This window comes from Stigmatopora nigra, chromosome 21 (assembly GCF_051989575.1).
Source record: "Stigmatopora nigra isolate UIUO_SnigA chromosome 21, RoL_Snig_1.1, whole genome shotgun sequence".
NCBI classification, from domain to species: domain Eukaryota; kingdom Metazoa; phylum Chordata; class Actinopteri; order Syngnathiformes; family Syngnathidae; genus Stigmatopora; species Stigmatopora nigra.
Genome location: NC_135528.1, coordinates 7,225,366 through 7,246,255, shown reverse-complemented (window position 1 = coordinate 7,246,255; position 20,890 = coordinate 7,225,366). Strand labels below are relative to the sequence as shown.

The following is a 20,890-nucleotide window of genomic DNA, read 5'->3' as shown; positions in this document are numbered from 1 at the left end:
AAAAAAAATTAGAGCAATCAAAGTGCAAAAACTTTTTTTGGGTCAAAAATGTTGACAAAAGCGAATGGGGAGAAAGGGGACTCGAAAAAGGCTTAAAATCTCTCAAATCAATAGGCTCCAGCACCCCCACGAGCCTTGTGCAGATAAATAGTAGAATATTGAAAAAACGAATACATGTAAATAGGGATTTTTGACTGCAATTGATGTAAGTAGGACAGTTTGTGTTTTGATAACCAAGTGAAGTGTCAGCCAATGGGAATGAGCGAATCGGGTTTTCCGTTCGGCCACGGATGACCTCAGAGTCGGGGGGCGGGGCTACGAACCTGAAGAATCGGACTACGTATTACAAATATGCCCGAGAGTTGGTTCGCTTCATAGGTCCGTCAGTCGGGAAGGTCTGTGCGCTAGATTCGGACAATTTCATGAGGGATCTGGACCAATTCGGATGCGCTAAATCTGGGGAAACTCATGGAAGAAGCTTCCAGAGGAGGTGCGCATCTTCTTAACATGGAGAGACGTTTGAAGGCGACGGGCTTCTAAAAAGGTGCGGAGGAGGAGAAGGAGGAGGATGACAACCGCATCCCGTCCTGTTGCGTCTGGGAAAAGCGCTTCCAAGTGTCTTTAGGGTTGACATCAGTGCAGAACTCTTGGTCGCCATCATTTTCAGATCTGAAATCAGCCTGGATTTTAATTGTTTCACTCAGGTGAGCATCTTTTTTATATTTTATAGTTTAGGTTCAAAGTAGAAACATTTTTAGGCAGGCAGTCATTTAAAAAAAGGCACTGTAAATTGTTACTCTGAGCTAAGATAAGTGCAAATATATTATATTCATATCGGACTAGGATTTGGATGTTGGGTTGAATATAAAAAACATTAATCTGCTGTAATGTAAATATATTTGAAAATTTGTTGACTTAATGAATTTTTGTGATAAATAGTTACCCTAGTAAGCAATATAGATTAGGAAATTGACTTTTGAGCTAGAAGGCAGGGTTGGCAAACGTAGCTCTCGAGCCTCATACGGCTCCAGGACTGAACTCTGGCTATTTTTAACTGCCATTTTCTCCCTCCAGTTTGTCAACTCCCCACCGCCATCATGGGCGCCGTGCTCTCCCTCTCCCCATCTTCCCGTAAGAACAGTTACTACGACAACCGTCCCGGCTCTTTGGGCCACTACCCTAGCCTGAGTAGCCGTTCCCTCAACAATCCAAAAGATCGCAATCTAAAACGCGGCCAATCCATCTTCCTACCGGCCCTCACATGGAAACGCTTGGTAGCATCCACCAAAAAGAAGGGCGCCGGCAAAAAATCAGGCCTGGCCGACCCCCCAAACAACAACAACATCTACCAAAAAGACGCCATACTGCACCTCAACTACGAAAACACCAGAAAGTCGCTATCATGCGCTAACCTGAGCAGCTACGACATCCCTCCACGTTGGGGTTATGGCGGCTTGAAATCCCATCAGATTTCTTCGACCAAAAGAGCCTCGCAGGGGACCCTAAACTCCTCCCCCAAGCGGGTTATCGTCCAGGCGTCGACTAGCGAGCTACTACGTTGTTTAGGCGAGTTCCTACGATGTCGATGCTACCGTCTGAAGCATTTGTCGGCGTCCGATCCGGTGGTGTGGTTGCGAGCCGTGGATCGGTCGCTTCTCCTCCAAGGCTGGCAGGACCAAGCCTTCGTCACCCCTGCGAACGTGGTCTTTGTCTACATGCTGTGTCGAGATGTGGTGGATGGCGACCTAGTGGCGTCGGAGCATGAGTTGCAAGCCATTTTGCTCACCTGTCTCTACTTGTCTTACTCGTACATGGGCAACGAAATCTCCTACCCGCTCAAGCCTTTCCTGGTGGAGGCGGGGAAAGAGGCCTTCTGGGACCGCTGCCTGGCTATCATCGACGCCACAAGCGGGAAGATGCTGCGGATCAATGCCGACCCTCACTTTTTCACGCAAGTCTTTGCCGAACTGAAAAGTGAAGGAGGGTATGAGTATACCCGCGGTCTGGATCGGTGAGGGACTTGAGTTTCTTGTGAAAAAAAAAAGGTCCCGTCCATTTTGTTGCTGCTGAAAATGGCTATTTATTGACGTATTTCTTTACGTGGGTTGCCAGGTCTTAACATGGATCTGGAAAAAGAATAGAACTGAACAGAACTTGGAACTCATCATGCACTTCATTATTTTGAAAAGAATACCATCACAAAGTTAGCATTTCAAAGTTGTTTTTTTTTTTTTTTACTGGTACGCTTGCCATGTATTTCGAATCATTGGAATCTTGATGTGAAACTTTCTGAGGTGAGAGTTTATTCAAGAGCTAAATGTAATCAGAAAAAAACACAACTCATATTTATATATAATAATCGCTATATGGATCTGTTTTGATTAGAAACTCTGGCAGGAATCATTTCAAACTGTGAAACTTTCACGGGTGAGAGTTTATTCTTTATTCACACCGGAGATTCTAAACACTGTATTTCAAGATTCATATCAAACAGGACTAACTAGCAAATAAATAAATAACTGGGCGGCATCTATCGCCTTCAATGGCAATGAAGCAACATCCCTCCATGCCAGCCATCCCAGTTCAAATGAATTTGACATCTAACACTGTCTATAGCTTAGCTACTTTTGTATCAAATTGAAAACAAACTGGACATCTACCACCTTAAATTTCCCGATTTTTTTCAAAAGTATCATTTGTGTTGTTTACTTCCAAATCCTGCTTTTGTTTACTTGAATTAAAAAAGCCATTTGTTCCACCTGTTCCTTGAAAACAGCACGTGTCGCCTTCCCGGTTGTCGGAACTCGCCCTCAGCGACCATTCCGTTGGCGCATTTCCGTTCCGGATTGACGTTTTTAATCAGGGACTGAAAAACAAACAAAAAAACAACAATGGCATAAAGCAAAACAGCTGCATGTGTGTTTTTGTGGGTCATCCGGCCTGAGGGGAGGACACTTGCCTATTTTTACTCCAATCAAAATTGACCGGTGATCTTTTTAGCGTCGTGGGACTTTCCTAGCATGAATTAGCACGTGAGCCTTCACTCGCGTGACCGAATTGTAGCGTGGACGTCCGCCAGGGTCGTGTTCCGATGTCGCTGGAGTATTAATTAGATTATCGGATTACGGCGGGTCCGCCCCCTTCCCTTCCCTCCGCCCCTATTGTCGTCCACTCGATAAACCGTAAACCCGGGTCTTTAAATGCCTCTTATTGGGAATAGACGCACGTGCGCTGGGTGAGGTCCAATAAAACTCTTAATGTGGATCAGTGTGTAATGAGTCTGTTGAATGCAGGCTTCTTAAAACTGTGAGTTCATTAGTGGAATTAGTTCAAGTGTAGTAGTAGTAGTAGTAGTAGTAGTTGTCACTGGGATGAACTAATGGCCCTACAGACTTAAATACCAAATGTGCTAATTTATAACATGTCTATCAGTTTTACTAGTTTTGGTTTTAGGACACTCAAAACATCAAATTTTAAAGTTAAAATACAAGTTCAAGTTATTTTAAGTGGATTGTTTTTCGAAATATTTTGGTCTTTTTAAAATGTGTGTTTTTAAGAAAACTATCAGGTTAAAAATGCCTAGTAATGCTTTAGCTGTCCATTTTTCCTACCAAATTCTCTAAAATAAGTTTGAAAAAAATGTCTTAAAGCTCCCAAAACACATTTATAGTATCAATCATTTGAGAATTTTGGCAATATACATTTTTTTAAATCCAAAAAATAACATTCAAATCACTACGACTCATCTACGAAATTACACAATTCAATACCATTGTTTTTTTTAGAATTGACTTAAATCAACCTTCCAATCAACTATTTCCTGAAATCCAAACAATTATTGAGATAACTAATGACCCACAATCCATCCAACAGTGGTTTTCCTGCTCCTCAAGTCATATGACGAGATTTCCAATTTGACCTTAACGCACATCAACAAAGCGCATCCCTTGAATGGGTAATCCAGCACTAATCCTCCCGCCCAATCAGATGGAGAGCTAGCTAGGGACGTTGCCACGAGGCGGCGGGGGGACTCAGTTGAGAGATTTGCCGTTTTTTTGACCCCCGGGCTGCCCGAGTGTTCAAATCCTCCATTCTAGGCTTCCGACGGCAGCCATTTTGGGGCTTATTGCGGTTCCGCAAGGACACTCGCGTGTCTCTCGGTCCCCGCAGACTCAGCTGTTCATTAAATTTGACGCCCCCAACGCCGCCTGCCTTTGTCAGCGCAATGAAAGGGCAAAATTATTGGCATGGGGGTCTGTCATATTTGCTTTTACTTAATGAGATTGCAGGTTAAAAGGTCATGTAAAAGCAGATGGCAAACAATGTCATGGGACAATTTATCCTAATGAACTTGAAGTTTTAAAAGCGTCATTATGTAGGGACATACCTGTCAATTTATAAGTTTTACCTATACTTTATACTGTTTTGAATCATTTCAAATTGTAACGATTTTTGTACAGGATTTTTCAAGTGCATTTTTATGTAATTGTCCTGAGAAAACTCTTAAAAACGCATGCTAACTAGCTAGCTAGCTTAGAAACATTTTGTTCTATTTTTTTTACCCATTTGGCTTTATATACATCCTAAATTCCCATTTTATTATTTTATGATTAATCTGCTCCTAAAAATGTTTGTTGACATCCATTTCAACCTCCAAGAGAAAAGCTGCAAAGTATTAACGACTTTTAAGATAAATTATAATGATTTGAGCAGTTTAAAGGCAAACAATTGATAAAGTCTGTAGCTATTCAAGTCTTTCTCCATCCTCGGCACAAAGACGCCTTTTGTACCCGCTGGTGTTTGTCGCTGGCAGCTCTGAGTTGCATGGCGTCCTCACAGATCGCACCCAACGAATTCGTGTAAAAAAAAAAAAAGCGAGATAAACACGCAACAATGACAGTTAGGATTAGCAACAAAAATGCAATGAAACTTTCCCAAAGCAGGACGAAAAACCCTAAAACAGCTTCCCTTATTTTTCACAAAGAATGTTTACTATGTGTTTTATTTCCTAAATTATGAATCTGAGTCAAACTAATGAAAATGAAACAACTACATATACAAAAAAACTGTATTCTTAACATCCCCACTAATTCCGCTTGAGCCCAAAATGAAGCCCAATCGTCGTTTTTCTGTCTTCCCTTCAAACATCTCGCTTTAATCTAATTGATCGGACCAGTCCGATTGTCGATGCAATCACTTAAAACGCCCCGCAATTCCATTACGCCGCCCGCTCCGCCTCTCGTTCGGGATTAGCGTCCACGCAGCCGGGATTTCGTAATGACTCGGAGAGGATTTGGCATAATATGTGTTCCCGGGAGCTGTGTGTTTTTCTTTTTTTTTTTTTTTTTGCTCCTAAATCCTCTCAGAGGGCGGACGCACCGCACCGGGTTTGTCCAGCGTCTCTCGCCATTATCCAATCCCGGTTGAGGTCACGTGGCCGGGATTACGCCACCGTGATTGAAACGACATGCTAATAGCGGCCTGGCAAAAGTGAGAGAGGCGGTGGAAAAGTTCCAATGGCTTTGATTTGTGGTTTTTTGGAACGCCAAAATACCTTTTGGTCCGCTTTTATTTGGGTCCGAACCTCCAAGATGGGACGGATAGCTATCGCCATCAATTAAATTAAATCATAGTAAACATTCATCAAGAAAAATAAAAGGGAAACTAATATTTGTCTTAAGATTTTTTGTTCCACTTTGGTAAAGTTTCATTCCAATTAACTTACTTTTTTGAGTGGACGCAACGCTGTAAAAAGTCTATGCCTGTTATTGACGGTGATAAAAGTCCAGTCCATTTCAACCGCTAACAAGTAGCGACACGCTAACTTCCCTGTCAAGTGGTTCGCAGCCAAAAAGTCAGTGAGGTCACACTATTGTGCCGAGTGTTACCAAAGCGAGGTGCGAATTGATGTCTGAGTGTCCCGAAAAGGATGTCGGGTTGGTTTTTACATAACGCTGTTAAGTCTTTGAGAGTCAAATTCAACCTTTTTTGGTGTTTGGAAGCAAGAATAGGGGAGTTTATACTTGGGTAACTCTTGCTGTTTTTGCACTTGATCTCAAATAGTGTGACGGTTTCCTGCAAGAATTTTTGATCTGATTCCGAGGACACCAAAGGGACAAGACAGGAAATAATTTAGTTAGCTTGATGGCGTCTTTTCAGCGGATGTTTTGGATTCAAGATAGATAGATCAAGTGTTTTTTGGGGAGCTAAAAGGGAGAATATTGTAACGGAGCGGCTTGTATCTACAAACATACTTCAACTGGAATTCACTGGTAAACATCTGATGATTTAAAAGATATTTAAATTCAGTTTAAGACTAAACTACATGTGCAAAACTAAAGGCCTAATCTGTTTTCAACCAGTTTTGAATGCTTGAGTAAAAACAAAAAAGTCTAAAGATTCTCAATCGACATTAAAATCTTACTTATGGATGGTGATAGACATCCATTTGCAGTGGGAGGAGCCTCCATTTATACTGGGAGGAGCCTCCATTTGCACTGGGATGTCAACGGTACTAAAAGTGACTAGTCATTGGCTCACCTGGTCGGCAGCAAGAGTACAAAACCATCTTTGCTCTTCTTGAAATCAGCATTCATTTGTCCCTCCTTGGTTTCCACGGTAACCGTCTTTGGCTTGCCTCGCATGTGCAGTCGGACGGCCGAAGGGCAAACCTTCACGGTCAACGCCATTTTTCGGTCTCTGAAAAAGAAACATGGGAATAAATAATTCTTCAACATCATTGGTTAAAACCCCATTTGAAGTAGAAATGTTTTTTTTTTTGTTTGTTTAGGTCAGGCAGGCACGAGACGCCTGATTGGCAGCTTGACAAAATGAATTCATTCATAACTAATAAGACACAATGTGACTGTTGCACATGAGAGGCGGTGAATCATAGCAAATGAGACACTTCTGGGAAAACAAGTTCCCTCAAGCAAAAGCAAATGGCACGTGGATTAACATTTCATCAATTGGAATTTTAACACTTCCCATTGGTGCTTTTCGACAGCTTTCTCAAAGTGATCAAAAAGATGAGATTCATTCCAAACCTATTAAAAGAAAGACAAAAGCGACATGTACATGTGAGCTAACCTGCGACTCAAGAGTTCTCCTTGAAAACCTTGCTGTAAACAACTCTGCACTTGAATAATTCATGGCTTCCCACATATTCAGGGTAGAACGTCAGACCTCCCGTCAGACTACCTCCACTTTGATTCTCACCCTTCTGGCAATCGGCCTCCATCTTTGTCCCCGTCACCGCCTCTGGGAAATGAGCTGAAGCTAATGCAATGTGAACATGTGCCCGTAGCGCCTCCATTACGGAGGAATCACTCCCATTTTGTTTTATTACCGTAGCCACTGAGCGCTAAATGTTAATTATTGTCGTTTGTCTGATGGTAGGCCAATCAAATCAAGATGACCCTTTTTGTGGATTTGGTTAAAAATCATTCATTTTTCCGCGACTGCATTTTCTAAACGCGCACGAGCGACTAAGCAAAAAGTAGGTCAGCGTCTCCACATTATTTACTTCCACCTGAGTTGAAAGCGTTGGCTGTAGTTAGCCCCCTCCATATGACCGAACCCGCATTACCGCTGATCCTAAGCCATCGAATCAAAAGTTGGGATGCGACACAGGGATACGGGGGCGACGTGAACGCTGGCACCGGCAGCCAAAGGAACGAACGCATCGAGGACGGCCGCCCGGGGAGGAAAAAAAGAGGAGGGCGGTAGAGGAATCTATTTCAGGACGGGAGGGAACGCCGCTCACGGCCTAAAAAGATCATTTTGTCTGACTGACTGCACAAGAAGGGCGGGTGGGCCGACCGGGTCAGACGTCAACAAGTGAGAGAGCGTACGCTTAGATTCTGTTTGACGCTGCGACAGGGAAAGGAGGGTGACCTAGAAGAAGAAGAAGAGACTGAATTTACAAGCATCAAGGATTTTGCCCAGTTCATAAATGATAACTCAAAATACTTTTTGACAGTTTCACACAGTGCTCGGACGTTTCGTCGCCAGTCTTTTGGTCCTTTTTGGTCGCCGGTCAAATGGTGACAGAGAGTTTACTGTTGAAACCAGCTCTCAAAATTATATTTATGAGAGAGAGAGTTTAAAATCTAAGTACTGTTTAATATCTAAGTACTGTTTAGTATTTAAGTACTGTTTAGTATACAAGTACTGTTTAGTATCTAAGTACTGTTTAGTATCTAAGTACTGTTTAATATCTAAGTACTGTTTAGTATCTAAGTACTGTTTAGTATCTAAGTACTGTTTAATATCGAAGTACTGTTTAGTATCTAAGTACTGTTTAGTATCTAAGTACTGTTTAGTATCTAAGTACTGTTGAGTATCTAAGTACTGTTAAGTATCCAAGTACTGTTTAGTATCTAAGTACTGTTTAATATATAAGTACTGTTTAATATATAAGTACTGTTTAATATCGAAGTACTGTTTAATATCGAAGTACTGTTTAATATCTAAGTACTGTGACCAAATGCCTGGTCACGGTTTCCCACCTGGGATGGAGCTTTGGCTCTTTCGTTTTATAAAATTTGGGTGAAGTAGCTTATGTTAAGTGGCAAAAGTTGTAGATTCAATAACAGACAGGCGGGGAAATGAGCATACCGGGGAAGTTGACGGGATGACTCCAATCCCAAAATCACCTTTTAAAAGAAGCGAGTCGGAGCGGCGCAGATCATAGCCTAAATCCCGCCTTGAGCCCACTCATACTCCTCCAGCTGTCCCAGCAGATGGTCCACAAGTTCAACCCCCACCACAACACACACTCACACACACACACACACACACACACACAAAAGTCTCCAGCAAGTAGACACACATCAGACATACCGACGCACAGATGCCATGTTTGGGTCGCAAAACGCGTCGTCTGTGGGATTTCCGAAATACCATCAGACCCTTCCTTAAGCTTCCTTTTTAAGCACATACTAGATCATCAACGGCACAGTCGTCGCATTATCGTTATCTACCAGCCTTTTTAGTCAAGTTAATTTAGAAAAAAAAATACTAAAAGTACTATAACGCACTTCACCTGCTGTCACCCCTGACTTTTCTTTCATAAGTTTTCTTTTGCCGAACAGCCTGGTGGAGAGGTCACGACCTCCTCCATTCACCACAGATGGTGCCAAAATAACAAGGGAGCGAGGGGGAAGGAGTTGAACCCGAGTCCCAATGGGTGCCGGCCGGGCAGCTGCCGCGTTGCAAAAATGGATGTTATATAGAAGTATTAAAACTGACAGGCCGGTGACATGCTTTTCAGATTTTTTGTCTCTCTTTTGGGATGGATTTGCGTCCAAAAATATGTTTTGCTATTTAAAAGTCACTTGCTGAAGTATTTTAAAGCACTTTTAAACCATGCAAGACGCAATAGATCCGTGAATATTTGGGCAGTATTTCAATCCGAATACTACAATGAATACTACGACTACTTTTTGTTTCTGTCAGTGTGCAATATTTTTGGGACAACACTGCATAAAAAATGTATACTGTATTATTTTGGCAAGTTGTAAAAACACACCATGTGCAACTTAAATAAATAAATGTTTCGACGTGGGATGGCATCTATAAACGTCTTTCACGTGCGAGTGATGAATAAGATAAATGTCAACCCGCCTGATTCATGCCCCAGCGTTAATTCACAGCAGGTGTGCAAACGCACACGCTGCGATTGTGCCAAATGCCAAGAATAGCATTTGCATATTTCTCATGGGACTTTAAGACTTTTTGTTGTTGTTGTTAAGGTCTTTGGAACATTAACAATAAAAAATAAAAAAATTGGACTAACCGTATAAAATGGTCCGCCAAGGTCCCCACCAACTCTCCCACGCGGTCCTGGTTTGGACAGAGTTCTCCACTTTGAAGGTACAATAGAAGGTCATCCCGGGAGGATGTGTGCAACGCCACCATCTGGTCGATTCCACTTGTTACGCTCAGTCCGGTAAGCTGTGAAGAAAAAGGGGATTTAATTGTGTGGAGGAGGTCATAAACTAGGGGTCGGGAACCTTTTTTGACCATGAGATCCATAAACAATTGATATTTTCAAACATTATTCCTTGAGAGCCATACTCAGAATTTAAAAGGAAAAATACATGAAAATGTGAGCATTTATTATTCATTTCACCACTTTGTGGTGATTTCTGAACTCCAACATTGTGATTTAATACTCACGGCGTCCAAAGAAGTTTTCTTCAGGATCTTGAATTGTTTCAAGGGATCTAGTTTGTAGAAGAACTTGTCGGTGATTAGCATGCAGCGGTCTGTGCTTTTGTTAAATCTGTTGATCTAGAAAAAGAGTCCAAAAAAAATACACAATTAGTGTATTGGCTCACCAAAGCAAACGGCACAAAAAGAATACTGTGAATATTTTAAAGTGATGATTTATATGGGCTGCATTCTCCATTGTCCTTGATATGAAAATTGCGGACGTTATCATCCACTGGGAGATGAGAAGAGCAAATTCAGCTAAAAAATATAGAAGCAGGGCTTTGTCTGCATTCTGTTTCGGGACTTTAATGGATTTGTCTTTGATTTTTTTTCTACTAAATGTATTCTGTTTTGTGACATAGCTGTCATGTGTGTAGTGTGTTTGTGTGCTTCACCTTCCGACAGAAGCCCGAAAAGAGGACTTGAGAGTACTGGTCTTTGTTCCGAAGCTCCCTGGAGAAGCGAGCAAAGCCGGAACTGCTTTGTGGGCAGTCTCGTACCTGCGAGAATCAAACACTTTGTATTATTTGCAGGAAAACACCTTAAAGGGAAGTATCTGTACAGCAATTGTTCAAATATATTTAAGGAAAAAATGGCTTTGATAGAAAAATATCGGATTTTAACAAATTTTAGCAAAGGATTGACTTTTGCCTTGAAAAATGATATTCAACTCCCTCAACTCATTGGCGACCATTGACATAAACAAATGTCCAATCCATATTTCATATCAACTTTTCACTGCCGGCCCAGAATATTTCCATTTTCCCTGTAATACCAATCACGTGAAAATGGGCATCCAAACACATGCGTGTCGGAAAGCCAGCGGCCGACAAACAAGCCGAGATTAGCTCGGAAAAGAACACTGAGTGGGATTCATTAAAGGGGCCTACGAGGCTCACAAGTGGCGCAGTCACATTGTTTGCTTCTTTTCACGTGCCTATACATTCACAGACGGATAACAACAATTTCATGTTGTTTAACTGGACGCGTTTGAGTGCTGGATTCTTACATTGGCGAGGTAGTCTCTTTCCCAAGCTCGATGGCAACCCCAGTCTTTTCTTTCCCCGCCAAGAGCGGTCAAGGCGGCAACTTTAGCTCGAATTTCCGGCATGTCGGATGGCGGGATTTTCTTCACCACCTGTCTCGCCCACCACCTAAAAAAATGAAAGATTGTGAATTCCATATACCTGTCAATGCCGGTTTAATACTCAAGGTTAGCTTATGTTCTTCTGCAATGACCTGTGATGTAGCGTGACCGTGATGGCGTGAAACCCGGCGAGGGAAGCCGGCGGTTTGGGCCACACGATGCTTTTCCCGTAGTCGACCATGTTCCTAACATTGGCAAAGCGTTGCTCCACTTTCCAGAAGTGTGCCTTGACCTTGTAGCGCTTAAAGCAGCCCATGATGGCGTAGATGGCCCTCATTCGCCGGCACCTCATTCGAGCCAGAGACCCCCGCCATACCTGTGTGAATTTTAAAAGGGTGAACTTTCATATCCAACTACCCTATTTTCTCGCATATTAGTTGCTTATACGGCGTATATGCGAGAAAATATGGTAAGTGATTGCGCTCTACATTGCTGAAAAATACCTGACCGGACCTTTTGGATAAAAAGAACCAGGATGGGAATGAGGGCGGTTCTCTCCTGCTCCAATGTGAAGAGAGATCGTGGCGTTCGCACGAAAAGCTTGGTGTGACCGTACGCCACGTCATCTTGGAATCCGTGCTGTTTGACGATGGCTTCGACCGCTTCCCGGTCCGATTCCATCAAGTGGTTGGGCCAAGTGTACTCGCAAGTCATTTTATAGCTAAGGAAGCACGAGTAAAAACAGATGAATGTTCGGAACAATCGACTTTGCGTCGTTCAAACGGCATATTTCTTACCGTTGTAAGAAACGAGCGTAGGGCTGCCGGTAGGCGAAACCGGCTCGGCGCACCATGACGTTCTCCAAGAGGCCCAGATAAGCTACCTGATGTCGACAGCGGGCGTCATCAAAAAGCAGCGGGGACTTGACCTCATTGGGTTTGATGCATCTGACGTAAAACGGCTCCTGAAGACATTGACGGAGGATGCGTACAAAGCGCCGTAAGCGATGGGCTCGGTAAATAAGGGCTGATGGACAAATGTGGATTGTTAACAGTAAATGACAGACACGTTGTAAAAGTGACATGTGGAAGTGTGAAGCAGCTGAGGCTAGTAGAGCTTTTCAGGTTATTTAAAGCGCATTAAAATGGAGTGGAGTAGCTGACAAATGCCTTCACATCAACACGGATTGGAGAAGTAAACACTATCTAGTTACCCAACAGCCATGCTAGCTAGCACAACAAAGCAGAGCACTCGGAATTGAATTGCAACTCTTGCTTAGTTGTTTGACTCATTTCAGTCAACTCAGTTTGAATATTGTTCTTTTCTCTTTTCTGCCTACTTGTTTATAAATGTAAACCTCCCTTTTTCCCACCCATTTTTTTCCCTTTTCCTATCTAAATCTATTTTTTTTTTCTTAGAACTAACCTTGCAAGCCAATTTTTCCACCAATGCCACAATGGAGTTTTTGAAGAGGGTAGCTGCTGTAAGGGGTCGCTTGGTGACCTCCGTGATGCCAAGTTGACCGTCTGGCCACATTTCCTTCATCACTGGGTTGGAGCTTTGAAGCAGACCAATAGAAAAGGTGGATGACATATTATTAATAAGACATTAGAGGCTTGATTTGTTACTGAAGCGCTACAAGAATAGCGGCGTCTTTGGTACCTGTTGTACATGAGGCGCTTGAAATCTTGGAAAAGCTGGTCTCTGTTCTTGTCCAAAAAGCCCTCCACGGAATATCTGTAATAGGTGGAGAGAATTTATAGCCAATAAAGAGGACAGAAAGTCACATTGTTACACGGTCAATGATTTCATTGTTGCTTCCAAAGGAGTAAAACATTGCTGCTTTGAAGATATACAAAACGTTAACACAGTTCAAGTTTGCAGTGGCAAAAAAATAGGCTGCTGTCTATAAATATTGGATGCAAAATTACAATATTTATGACAGCTTTCACTTCACTTTGACTTATTATTTACTAAACCTGTTAGAAGTGTTAAATGCCTCACAATTTGACATAGCATGAGGAAAAGCATATACTAATACTTGACTTTTATCTATTGGACCATTCCGGCCGGGAGAAATGCTGCAGAGAATTCCAAAGGATTGGTTCGATATGAAAACGGGCAAAGTAGGTCAAAGCCTGCTGTGTTTTTTAGACGGTGGTGCTGGGGTTTGAAGGCTCCTTTTTTTCTCTGAGGGGGTGGGCGTTATATTTAGACATAGTGCAGCTCGGCTCAGATGAGATGAGATGCGACGGAGGGTGCGCGGCACCAGCCAGGAAGAGTGACATCTCACGGGGAGTGACCTGGACACGCGTCCCTGACATTGTTGACGGAGACAGAGATGCATCACCCACGCATTCCAGTGGCCCATAATAATAATGCCTGTCAGAAACTGGAGTTGATTCAAATTGGGTATGTTTGTCTGCCATTGATAGCAAATGGCATCCAGTTCAATTGGATTTTTTTTTTAAAACAATATTTATGTTAATAAATGACACACTGGTTACAATGTGAATATTCACTGGTCCAGGGGTGGGCAAACTTTTGGACCCGGGGGCCGCATTGACTTTAAAAATTTGACAGATGGGTCAGCACAAGATACGATACATATAAAAAAGTGCATCCGTTAAGAGTACATATGAAACATGAACAGAAAAAAAAGGGACTTAAGTATTAATATACTCATCACTCATCATTAAAGTAAAAAGGAATGTATTAAGAAATATTAAAATGTAATTGATTTAATCATTGACGTCAATAGACATCCAATCAAATTTTACTATTCGGTCTGCCACCCATAATTAAATCGCCTTATGCATTAACTTTCTCACCAAAATACCCCAATTTGACATTTGAAAATACAGTGCAAAGCACTGAAAAGTGGACTAAACCGTTTCTGCTGCAAATGTCCTAAACTAACCTCTTAATAGGATCATATGGATTACACGGCAGAAACCTGCCACTTTTTCAGCCCCAACAAAAACGAGTAAAAATACTCTAAATGGGCGACTCACGTGACGTCTCCGGCATAGTGGCGGATTCGGAAGTGCTTATGGAAGTCCATGGTTTTGTCGGCAGGGATGAGCTGAAGAGTGAAGAAAAAATTAAGTGATGGGACAAAAACTTGATAATTTTTCTACGGTAAATGTCAATAGAAACTATGGAAAGGCTAAACAGAAAAAAAGTCGTTTGGAGTCCAAATGAGGGGATTACAGTAAGGAAACGATGCCCTCTGCTGGTAGGAACTCACATTAAAATATTGCAGTACAGTAATCAAAACACAGTCAATGGCAGCAAACTTGTTAAAAATTTCACCTGGCGGGATGTATAGTGAGGATGTTGCGCCATTTTGATGTCCATGCTTTCCAGGCAAACCGTGTCTGTGACTTTCCCGACAGTAAGACAAGCTTCATCCAAAATGGAGATGATCCCTTTGTGCTGCTGCTCCACCAAATCGACGATGATTTGATTGTCAAAGTAGTCGATCTGCACACATGTCGCCATCATTATTTCATACTCCCAAATTCATCCATTTGGTCCGTTCTTTTACTTACATGCTGCCACTGGATCCCCTCTCGATTGTATTCATCTTGCTCCTGTTGGAGGATCAGCTCGATGAAAAGTTGCTGGAGCTTTTCATTGCAGTAGTTGATGCAAAACTGTTCAAAACTGGAAAGAAAAATAGTGTATAGTCTATGCTATAAATTCATCAACTCCAATGTAAATAGGGATGACTTAAGCTAACCTGTTGTTGTCAAAGATCTCAAATCCGTAGATATCCAAGACTCCGATAACCGTATTTTTCCCATGAAGCACCGGGTTGTAGTCTTTGACCTCAATGACGTTATTGATGCGGCCTACGATCCAGCCGAAAAGTCTCTCATAGAGAGCCTGCATTCAGAGAGTAGGAAATAAAAAGGATGTCCATCATGAATAAGATCAGCAATATTTTCCATACCTTGGAAAAAGCATCTCGGCCAAAACAGGCTTCTTCTTCCGTGTGCCCCTTTTCGATGATTTCGCCCCCTCCGGTGGCCACGGTGCGGTACAGCAAACTCTTGGCGACGCTTTCGGAGTCGGTGTTGGTTAACTCGGAGATGTACTCCACAATTTTCAGGTCCGAAATTTCAACATTCTCACCGTCGCTCCAAAACTCAATACCACCCTAAAAAAGAAGCATAAAAATAAATACTTTTGAATAGTATTCTAATGAATTATGGCAAAGATGAATACGGAAACTTACAAGATGTAGGATGGATGCGAGAATTTGATAAATGGTATCAATTTCCTCTTTGGAGAAGCCAATGACTTTCAGTGCGTGAAGCACAGCTTTGTGGCTTGACTGATCATTGTTGCAAGTCTAAACAAGGAGGAAAAAGTTGAAATTCCTTAGAAAAGTATTTTCTTCTTTTCTTATTTTTACAAATGACATAAATATACAGAGCATCTGTAGGCAAAGCGCAGTGAACGGATGTAAAAGAGACAACATGGAAAATATGAATAAGTGATGAGACACATTAGCACTTTGGATCTAGCTCTTGGCTTATTGCTGACTGACATGCTATACAAGTAAAGAGCAACAAAATAATAATATCTAATTAATGTGGAAAATAATGAGTAGTAGTAGTAGTGGTGGTGGTAGTAGTAGTAGTGGTGGTAGTAGTAACAGTAGTAACAGAAACAGTAGTAACAGTAACAGTAGTAGTAGTAACAGTAGTAGTAGTAACAGTAGTAGTAGTAACAGTAGTAGTAGTAACAGCAGTAACAGTAGTAGTAGTAACAGTAGTAGTAGTAACAGTAGTAGTAGTTGTAGTAGTAGTAGTCATTGTAAAATAGAAACCACTCACCGTAGCTGCAGCTCCCTCTTTAGTATAGACGTAGAAACTTGGATCACTTTGTAGGTGAAAGGATGTGATGGTCTCATCCGCTGCTCCTCGTAAAAACTGCAAAAGCATGACGATTAACTAAAGTTCTGACAAATATTCACTTTATTAAAAACAAGTGTTCAGAGCAAAATGACTGCCATTTTACCTGGTAAAAAGAATGAAAGTTCCTCTCCCCGTCTTGCTGGTGAACCACTCTGGACTTCAAATCCACAACAAGAAGAGAAAAAGTGTTGAAAACCAAATAGAAACATTGTTGAAAAGTTGAAGGCTCACCTTTTCTAACAAGTAGTTGTTGATGTGTCCTCCCATAGGATCGCCATTAAAATTAAAGTTGATGTCCATGTACTTCCCAAAGCGGCTGGAGTTGTCATTCCGATTGGTTTTGGCGTTCCCGAAAGCCTCCAGAACGCAGTTGGACTTTAGGAGTACGTTCTTCACGCTGATTGGAGTACACAAGATCACGTTAATAACTGTGTATTTCCACAATCAGTCTAAAATCTGCAGTACCTTTCGACATCCTCTCTCTGACTCGGGTTGGTTATTGCGGCGATGTAGTGCATGATGTATTTGCTTGCTTCTGTTTTCCCAGCACCACTTTCACCTAAAAAAAACAAAAACAAGCAAATCCGCCAAGTGAGTACTATAATTTTCATAATAAAAGGAATACTAGAAGTTGCATAATTTAGGGAGCAATTTTTGTATCCAGAAAAGAAAGCATTTTCTAGAAACAGTTAAAGGGAAGCGACCTGAAATGACGATACAAGTGTCTCTAGCTCGTCTTTTCATGGCCTGGTAGGCGGCATCAGATATGGCGTAGAGGTGAGGCGGGTTTTCGTACAGTTCACGTCCACGGTACTGGTTGATGACGTCTTTGCCGTAGATGTCCATTTGTTTGTAGGGATTGACAGAGACCACCACATCGCCAATGTAGGTGTAGATACGACCTTTTTCGAACCTGTTGTAGACAAAAGAGGAAAATTAATGTCCAATTGGCAACAAAGTATTTGGAGTTGGTACTGTACTGAGGTTTGCTATTGACCCTATGTTTCAAATTCTGAGACTTAAAACGAGTATATATATATTCAATTTGATTTGATACATAAGAAGGCTCTTTGTATGCATGTTGGATAGTATATAATTTTAATTTTAATAATTTCAAGTCCCGGTAAAGAAGCATTAAACCTTGTTTTTTGGAGTCTTTTTAACACTGTCACTAAAAGACTGAAGTGAACTGTCAATGAATTGCCAGGAAATGGCACAACAGTGACTACTGAGTAAAAACAGGAAATGAAAGCGGCGGGTTAGTTAGGTTGATTTAACAATTATTACTTAGTTGAATAACTATGAAAAAGAGTGTTTTCATTGAGTTATTTTAAAAGGAAAAATCTGCTTTAGCTGTTTGTAAACATAATCTCGTAGGTATTGTAAAAATATTTGAATGTAAAATCTTGACTTAAACATTAATAGCAAGGTTTTTCCGGATCTATTTTGACTCAGAATGATAGCTATCTAGAGAAGTAATGAACATTTTGACATTTTCTCATTGAGTACCTCATTTTAAGATTCTCCATAAAGTGCTCCATGGTGACCTCATCCAGAAGCACAAAATCGGACTTGCCGAACTCCAGGCCCTCCATCTCCGCCATCCTTTTGGGCCGATGAGACCAGGCGAGTATGGAACAGAAAGTGGAATCAAGAAATGGAATGAACTGAGTGAGAGTAGACGGCAAGAGGTCGATCGGTCGGGTGTGGTGTAAGGCGCGTTACTCACGGGGGGCGGTAGACAAGCGGCAGCACGTCATTTTGTCTTGTCAGTCAGACAGTTGCATCACAAGCAGATCTGGAAATATTAACTCTCTCCTCCTCCACTGGCAGGCCAGGTATGTGCTGTGATAATAAGAGGGAAATTATTAATAAATTCAAAGTTTAAATATGAGGTCAGAAGATTTATAATACAATGCAATAAAATTCCCAGAAGCAAATGTGAGATACAAATTGCTCTTTTCATATGGTCACTTGTTTTAATTTTAAATTTGATTTAAAATTATTTTTCATTACTCATGGCTTCTTTAAGTTTTTTTTTAAATGAATTAGTATTCTGAACATATATTCCAATTCCCATGTTTTGTTTTTTTCCATTGTAAAGCTTCAAAAAAAAATTAATTACAAAACACTTTTATTTTTTTAGCGATGACTATTCAAATATTATCTTTTTAAAATAGAACCATTCCTTCAACTTAACTAAAAAACGTTTCTATTGCAAGTGGTAAAACAAAGCCTATAATTGATACTGCAATTTTAAGACCCACCCTACATATTGAAATAACCTTTTTTTTTTATTCAGGGTTATAAGAGTAAGAAGAGCTCACTACAATGGAAAAATACCCTGATGGAAAGAAACCCAATAAACTGGTATGAAAGAGATTGACTTACCTTTTTTTGGGACATTTTAAAAGGGATAATCAGATCTTTTTATTCAAGAAAATTCAAGTGTTGGGTAATTGTCTGTGATTTTGTTGTAAAATTACCACATGATTTCCATTTTAGTTAAGGTCTTGAAGTTATTTTACCTGCCACAAATTGTACACATTTTAGGAGTCTGCAAACATTTTGTTGGTGTAATAATTCAAAATGCAACCATGATTATGTTGAAAGGAATCCCACTCATCTAGATGTGGATTAGAACAGAAAACAGCATTTGTATTTGTTTTACCAAACAATTTTATCCAGTTTCAAGCAATTAGTGTACAGAAAAATACATTCAGAACACCAGTTCAATGAGAAATCTCCATTGGGTTGAAGTCACTTGGAAAAAAAAATGACATGGTTAAACTCAATATATTACATAAAAACAAGCAATGTATGACACAAAAATATTGCATAAACAGTTAAAAAGACTTTTTGATGAGTTGGTCCAGTGGCAGGATTTTCTGAGGATGAAAAACAAAAATATTTTATATACAAAGTATTATAGATTTGCCAGTAGATAGCATTACACTAAAAACAAACAGTATGTGCTAGTGTAGACCAGTTTCCACTTTCTTAGGTATTAATGAAGTAATAAAAGTAGTACTTTACGGTTTATAACATTTTGTTGGAAGCATACCTATAACTCCGCCATGTAAAAAGCACAGCGCAGCCTCAAACAGCCTCACATTTTTCTAGCAGACACGTAAGCAAAGAACAGAACCAGTGGGGGCTAAGTCCTGAAGGTGGTCTGCAGTATTTATTTGATCCATACAAAAAAAATAACATTTAGTATTATTCAATTTAAAAAAAATACAAACCTGACTTCAAAAATGTTGTTCCCATGCCATTGTGCTCATTATTGGGGTGCAAACCTTGTTAATCCTGTAAAATATTATATGATCAGTGATTTTATTTAGATTTTAACAGAAGCCTAATGGAAAAACTGAATTTCTACATTTTGGTTCAAATTCTGGTCGAGTCCCACAAGTCGGCCTTTGAATCATGTGACAACCCTGAAAAATAGAGTACAATTAGTTAATACATGTGATGTAATTAAACACGAAAAATACAGGATTTATTTATAAAAATTGTATAGCAAAATACAATATTTATAGGAGGTTTACGTTTAACCTTAACAGACAGCTTTAAAAAGCTATTTTCTATCAGGCACTTTTTGGAAGGACCAGCGAATGCAAGCTATTTTCTAGCTAGAAAGTTATGCTAACCTTATTTGTATTTTATCAATACTGTATTAAGTTTAATCCAACATATGTGATGATTCTAAATTGAATTCAAACAATAAAAACGTCTTACCGTTTCATGTTGGGTTCAATTTTCAGTCCATTGTGGAAAATAAAGACTCAACATGTGCAGGCATAGTGCCGGCAAGCATTATAAATAGATAAACTTAAGCTTTAACATGACAAAATTACAACTAGAACGCATTATCCGAGCATATATGTACTTCGAAAACGTAAAAGAAGGTAATATAAATCATTAAAAGTGGATGGCAGTGGATTCGTCAGCATGTCATGTCGCCCTCGTTGAGTATAAAACGGAAGTATAAACTAGCAGGATATGACGTATATAAAATTGTGCTCTGTAATACGACCAGCAGGGGGCAGTCAAATAATACAGCTGTCAAATAATACAACTTTTAAAGCGGCGAGTGTAAACAAAAGTGACTGCAAAGCAGAAAAGTTGGTTTTGTGCTTACATTAGAAATAAAGTCATAGTAACAACGCAACAAAACATAGTTACAGCACAAAAAAATCTACAGGATTAATACAAAATTTCATCCAACCACAGTATATTAGTAAATTATAATCATTAATGGTTGAGAACAACATCTGCAATTGACAAGTCACTTCATTTTACACAAATCAAGGCCTTCAGGTGACCTTTTACGACAGGTGTGGTCTGCAAACATGTTTTTTTTTTCCAATGCCTACCTGTACAAAGTCTTAAATTATGTAATTGGGTTTCGTGTCCATGCAGGTATTATTCGGTGTACTTGCATGCAACCAATTTGTCTTTAAGATCACTCACTGGCCTTTGATTCAGATTTCAGGGATAACGAGTACTTAATCCCTTTCACCTGATCCCCGCCCGCGAGAATGAAGTGGAAAATTCCTTCAACCTCAAATTGTGTGCAGGATTTTTTTTCTTATAAATTGATTAAAAGAACTGGATTAAAATCCCTGAATATTCAATTTTTTATAGATCTAAA

General features: G+C 40.4%; 2 protein-coding genes and 1 long non-coding RNA gene across 4 annotated transcripts; 1 reads left to right on the top strand and 2 right to left on the bottom strand.

Annotated features, from left to right (window-relative positions):
- The first annotated feature begins 337 nt into the window (after positions 1–337).
- Positions 338–3,264, top strand: LOC144214732 (cyclin-dependent kinase 5 activator 1). The gene is made up of 2 exons (XM_077743357.1): positions 338–704; positions 1,075–3,264. Exon 2 carries the CDS (start codon positions 1,098–1,100, stop codon positions 2,013–2,015), a length of 918 nt encoding a protein of 305 aa, XP_077599483.1. The 5' UTR covers positions 338–704; positions 1,075–1,097; the 3' UTR covers positions 2,016–3,264.
- Positions 2,420–18,064, bottom strand: myo1g (myosin IG). Of its 2 annotated transcripts, XM_077743356.1 has the most exons (24): positions 17,963–18,064; positions 17,743–17,838; positions 16,938–17,146; positions 16,699–16,792; positions 16,465–16,630; positions 16,337–16,390; positions 16,153–16,248; positions 15,549–15,665; positions 15,264–15,470; positions 15,051–15,196; positions 14,860–14,974; positions 14,621–14,791; positions 14,320–14,390; positions 12,968–13,042; positions 12,731–12,863; positions 12,103–12,269; positions 11,819–12,026; positions 11,458–11,681; positions 11,228–11,372; positions 10,614–10,718; positions 10,183–10,296; positions 9,800–9,957; positions 6,541–6,699; positions 2,420–2,866 (listed from the first exon to the last, which is right to left on the bottom strand). In XM_077743356.1, the coding sequence occupies exons 2-24, from the start codon at positions 17,835–17,837 to the stop codon at positions 2,860–2,862; spliced, it is 3,036 nt and encodes a 1,011-aa protein (XP_077599482.1). In that variant the 5' UTR covers position 17,838; positions 17,963–18,064; the 3' UTR covers positions 2,420–2,859. The 2 variants fall into 2 exon arrangements, with proteins under 2 accessions (XP_077599482.1, XP_077599481.1); XM_077743355.1 differs by lacking the exon at positions 17,963–18,064 and having other exon boundaries at positions 17,743–17,918.
- A 731-nt stretch (positions 18,065–18,795) lies between these two features.
- On the bottom strand, positions 18,796–20,890 carry LOC144214902 (uncharacterized). The gene is made up of 4 exons (XR_013330296.1): positions 19,975–20,890; positions 19,616–19,673; positions 19,479–19,542; positions 18,796–19,121 (listed from the first exon to the last, which is right to left on the bottom strand). It is a non-coding gene; the product is annotated as an uncharacterized LOC144214902 (long non-coding RNA).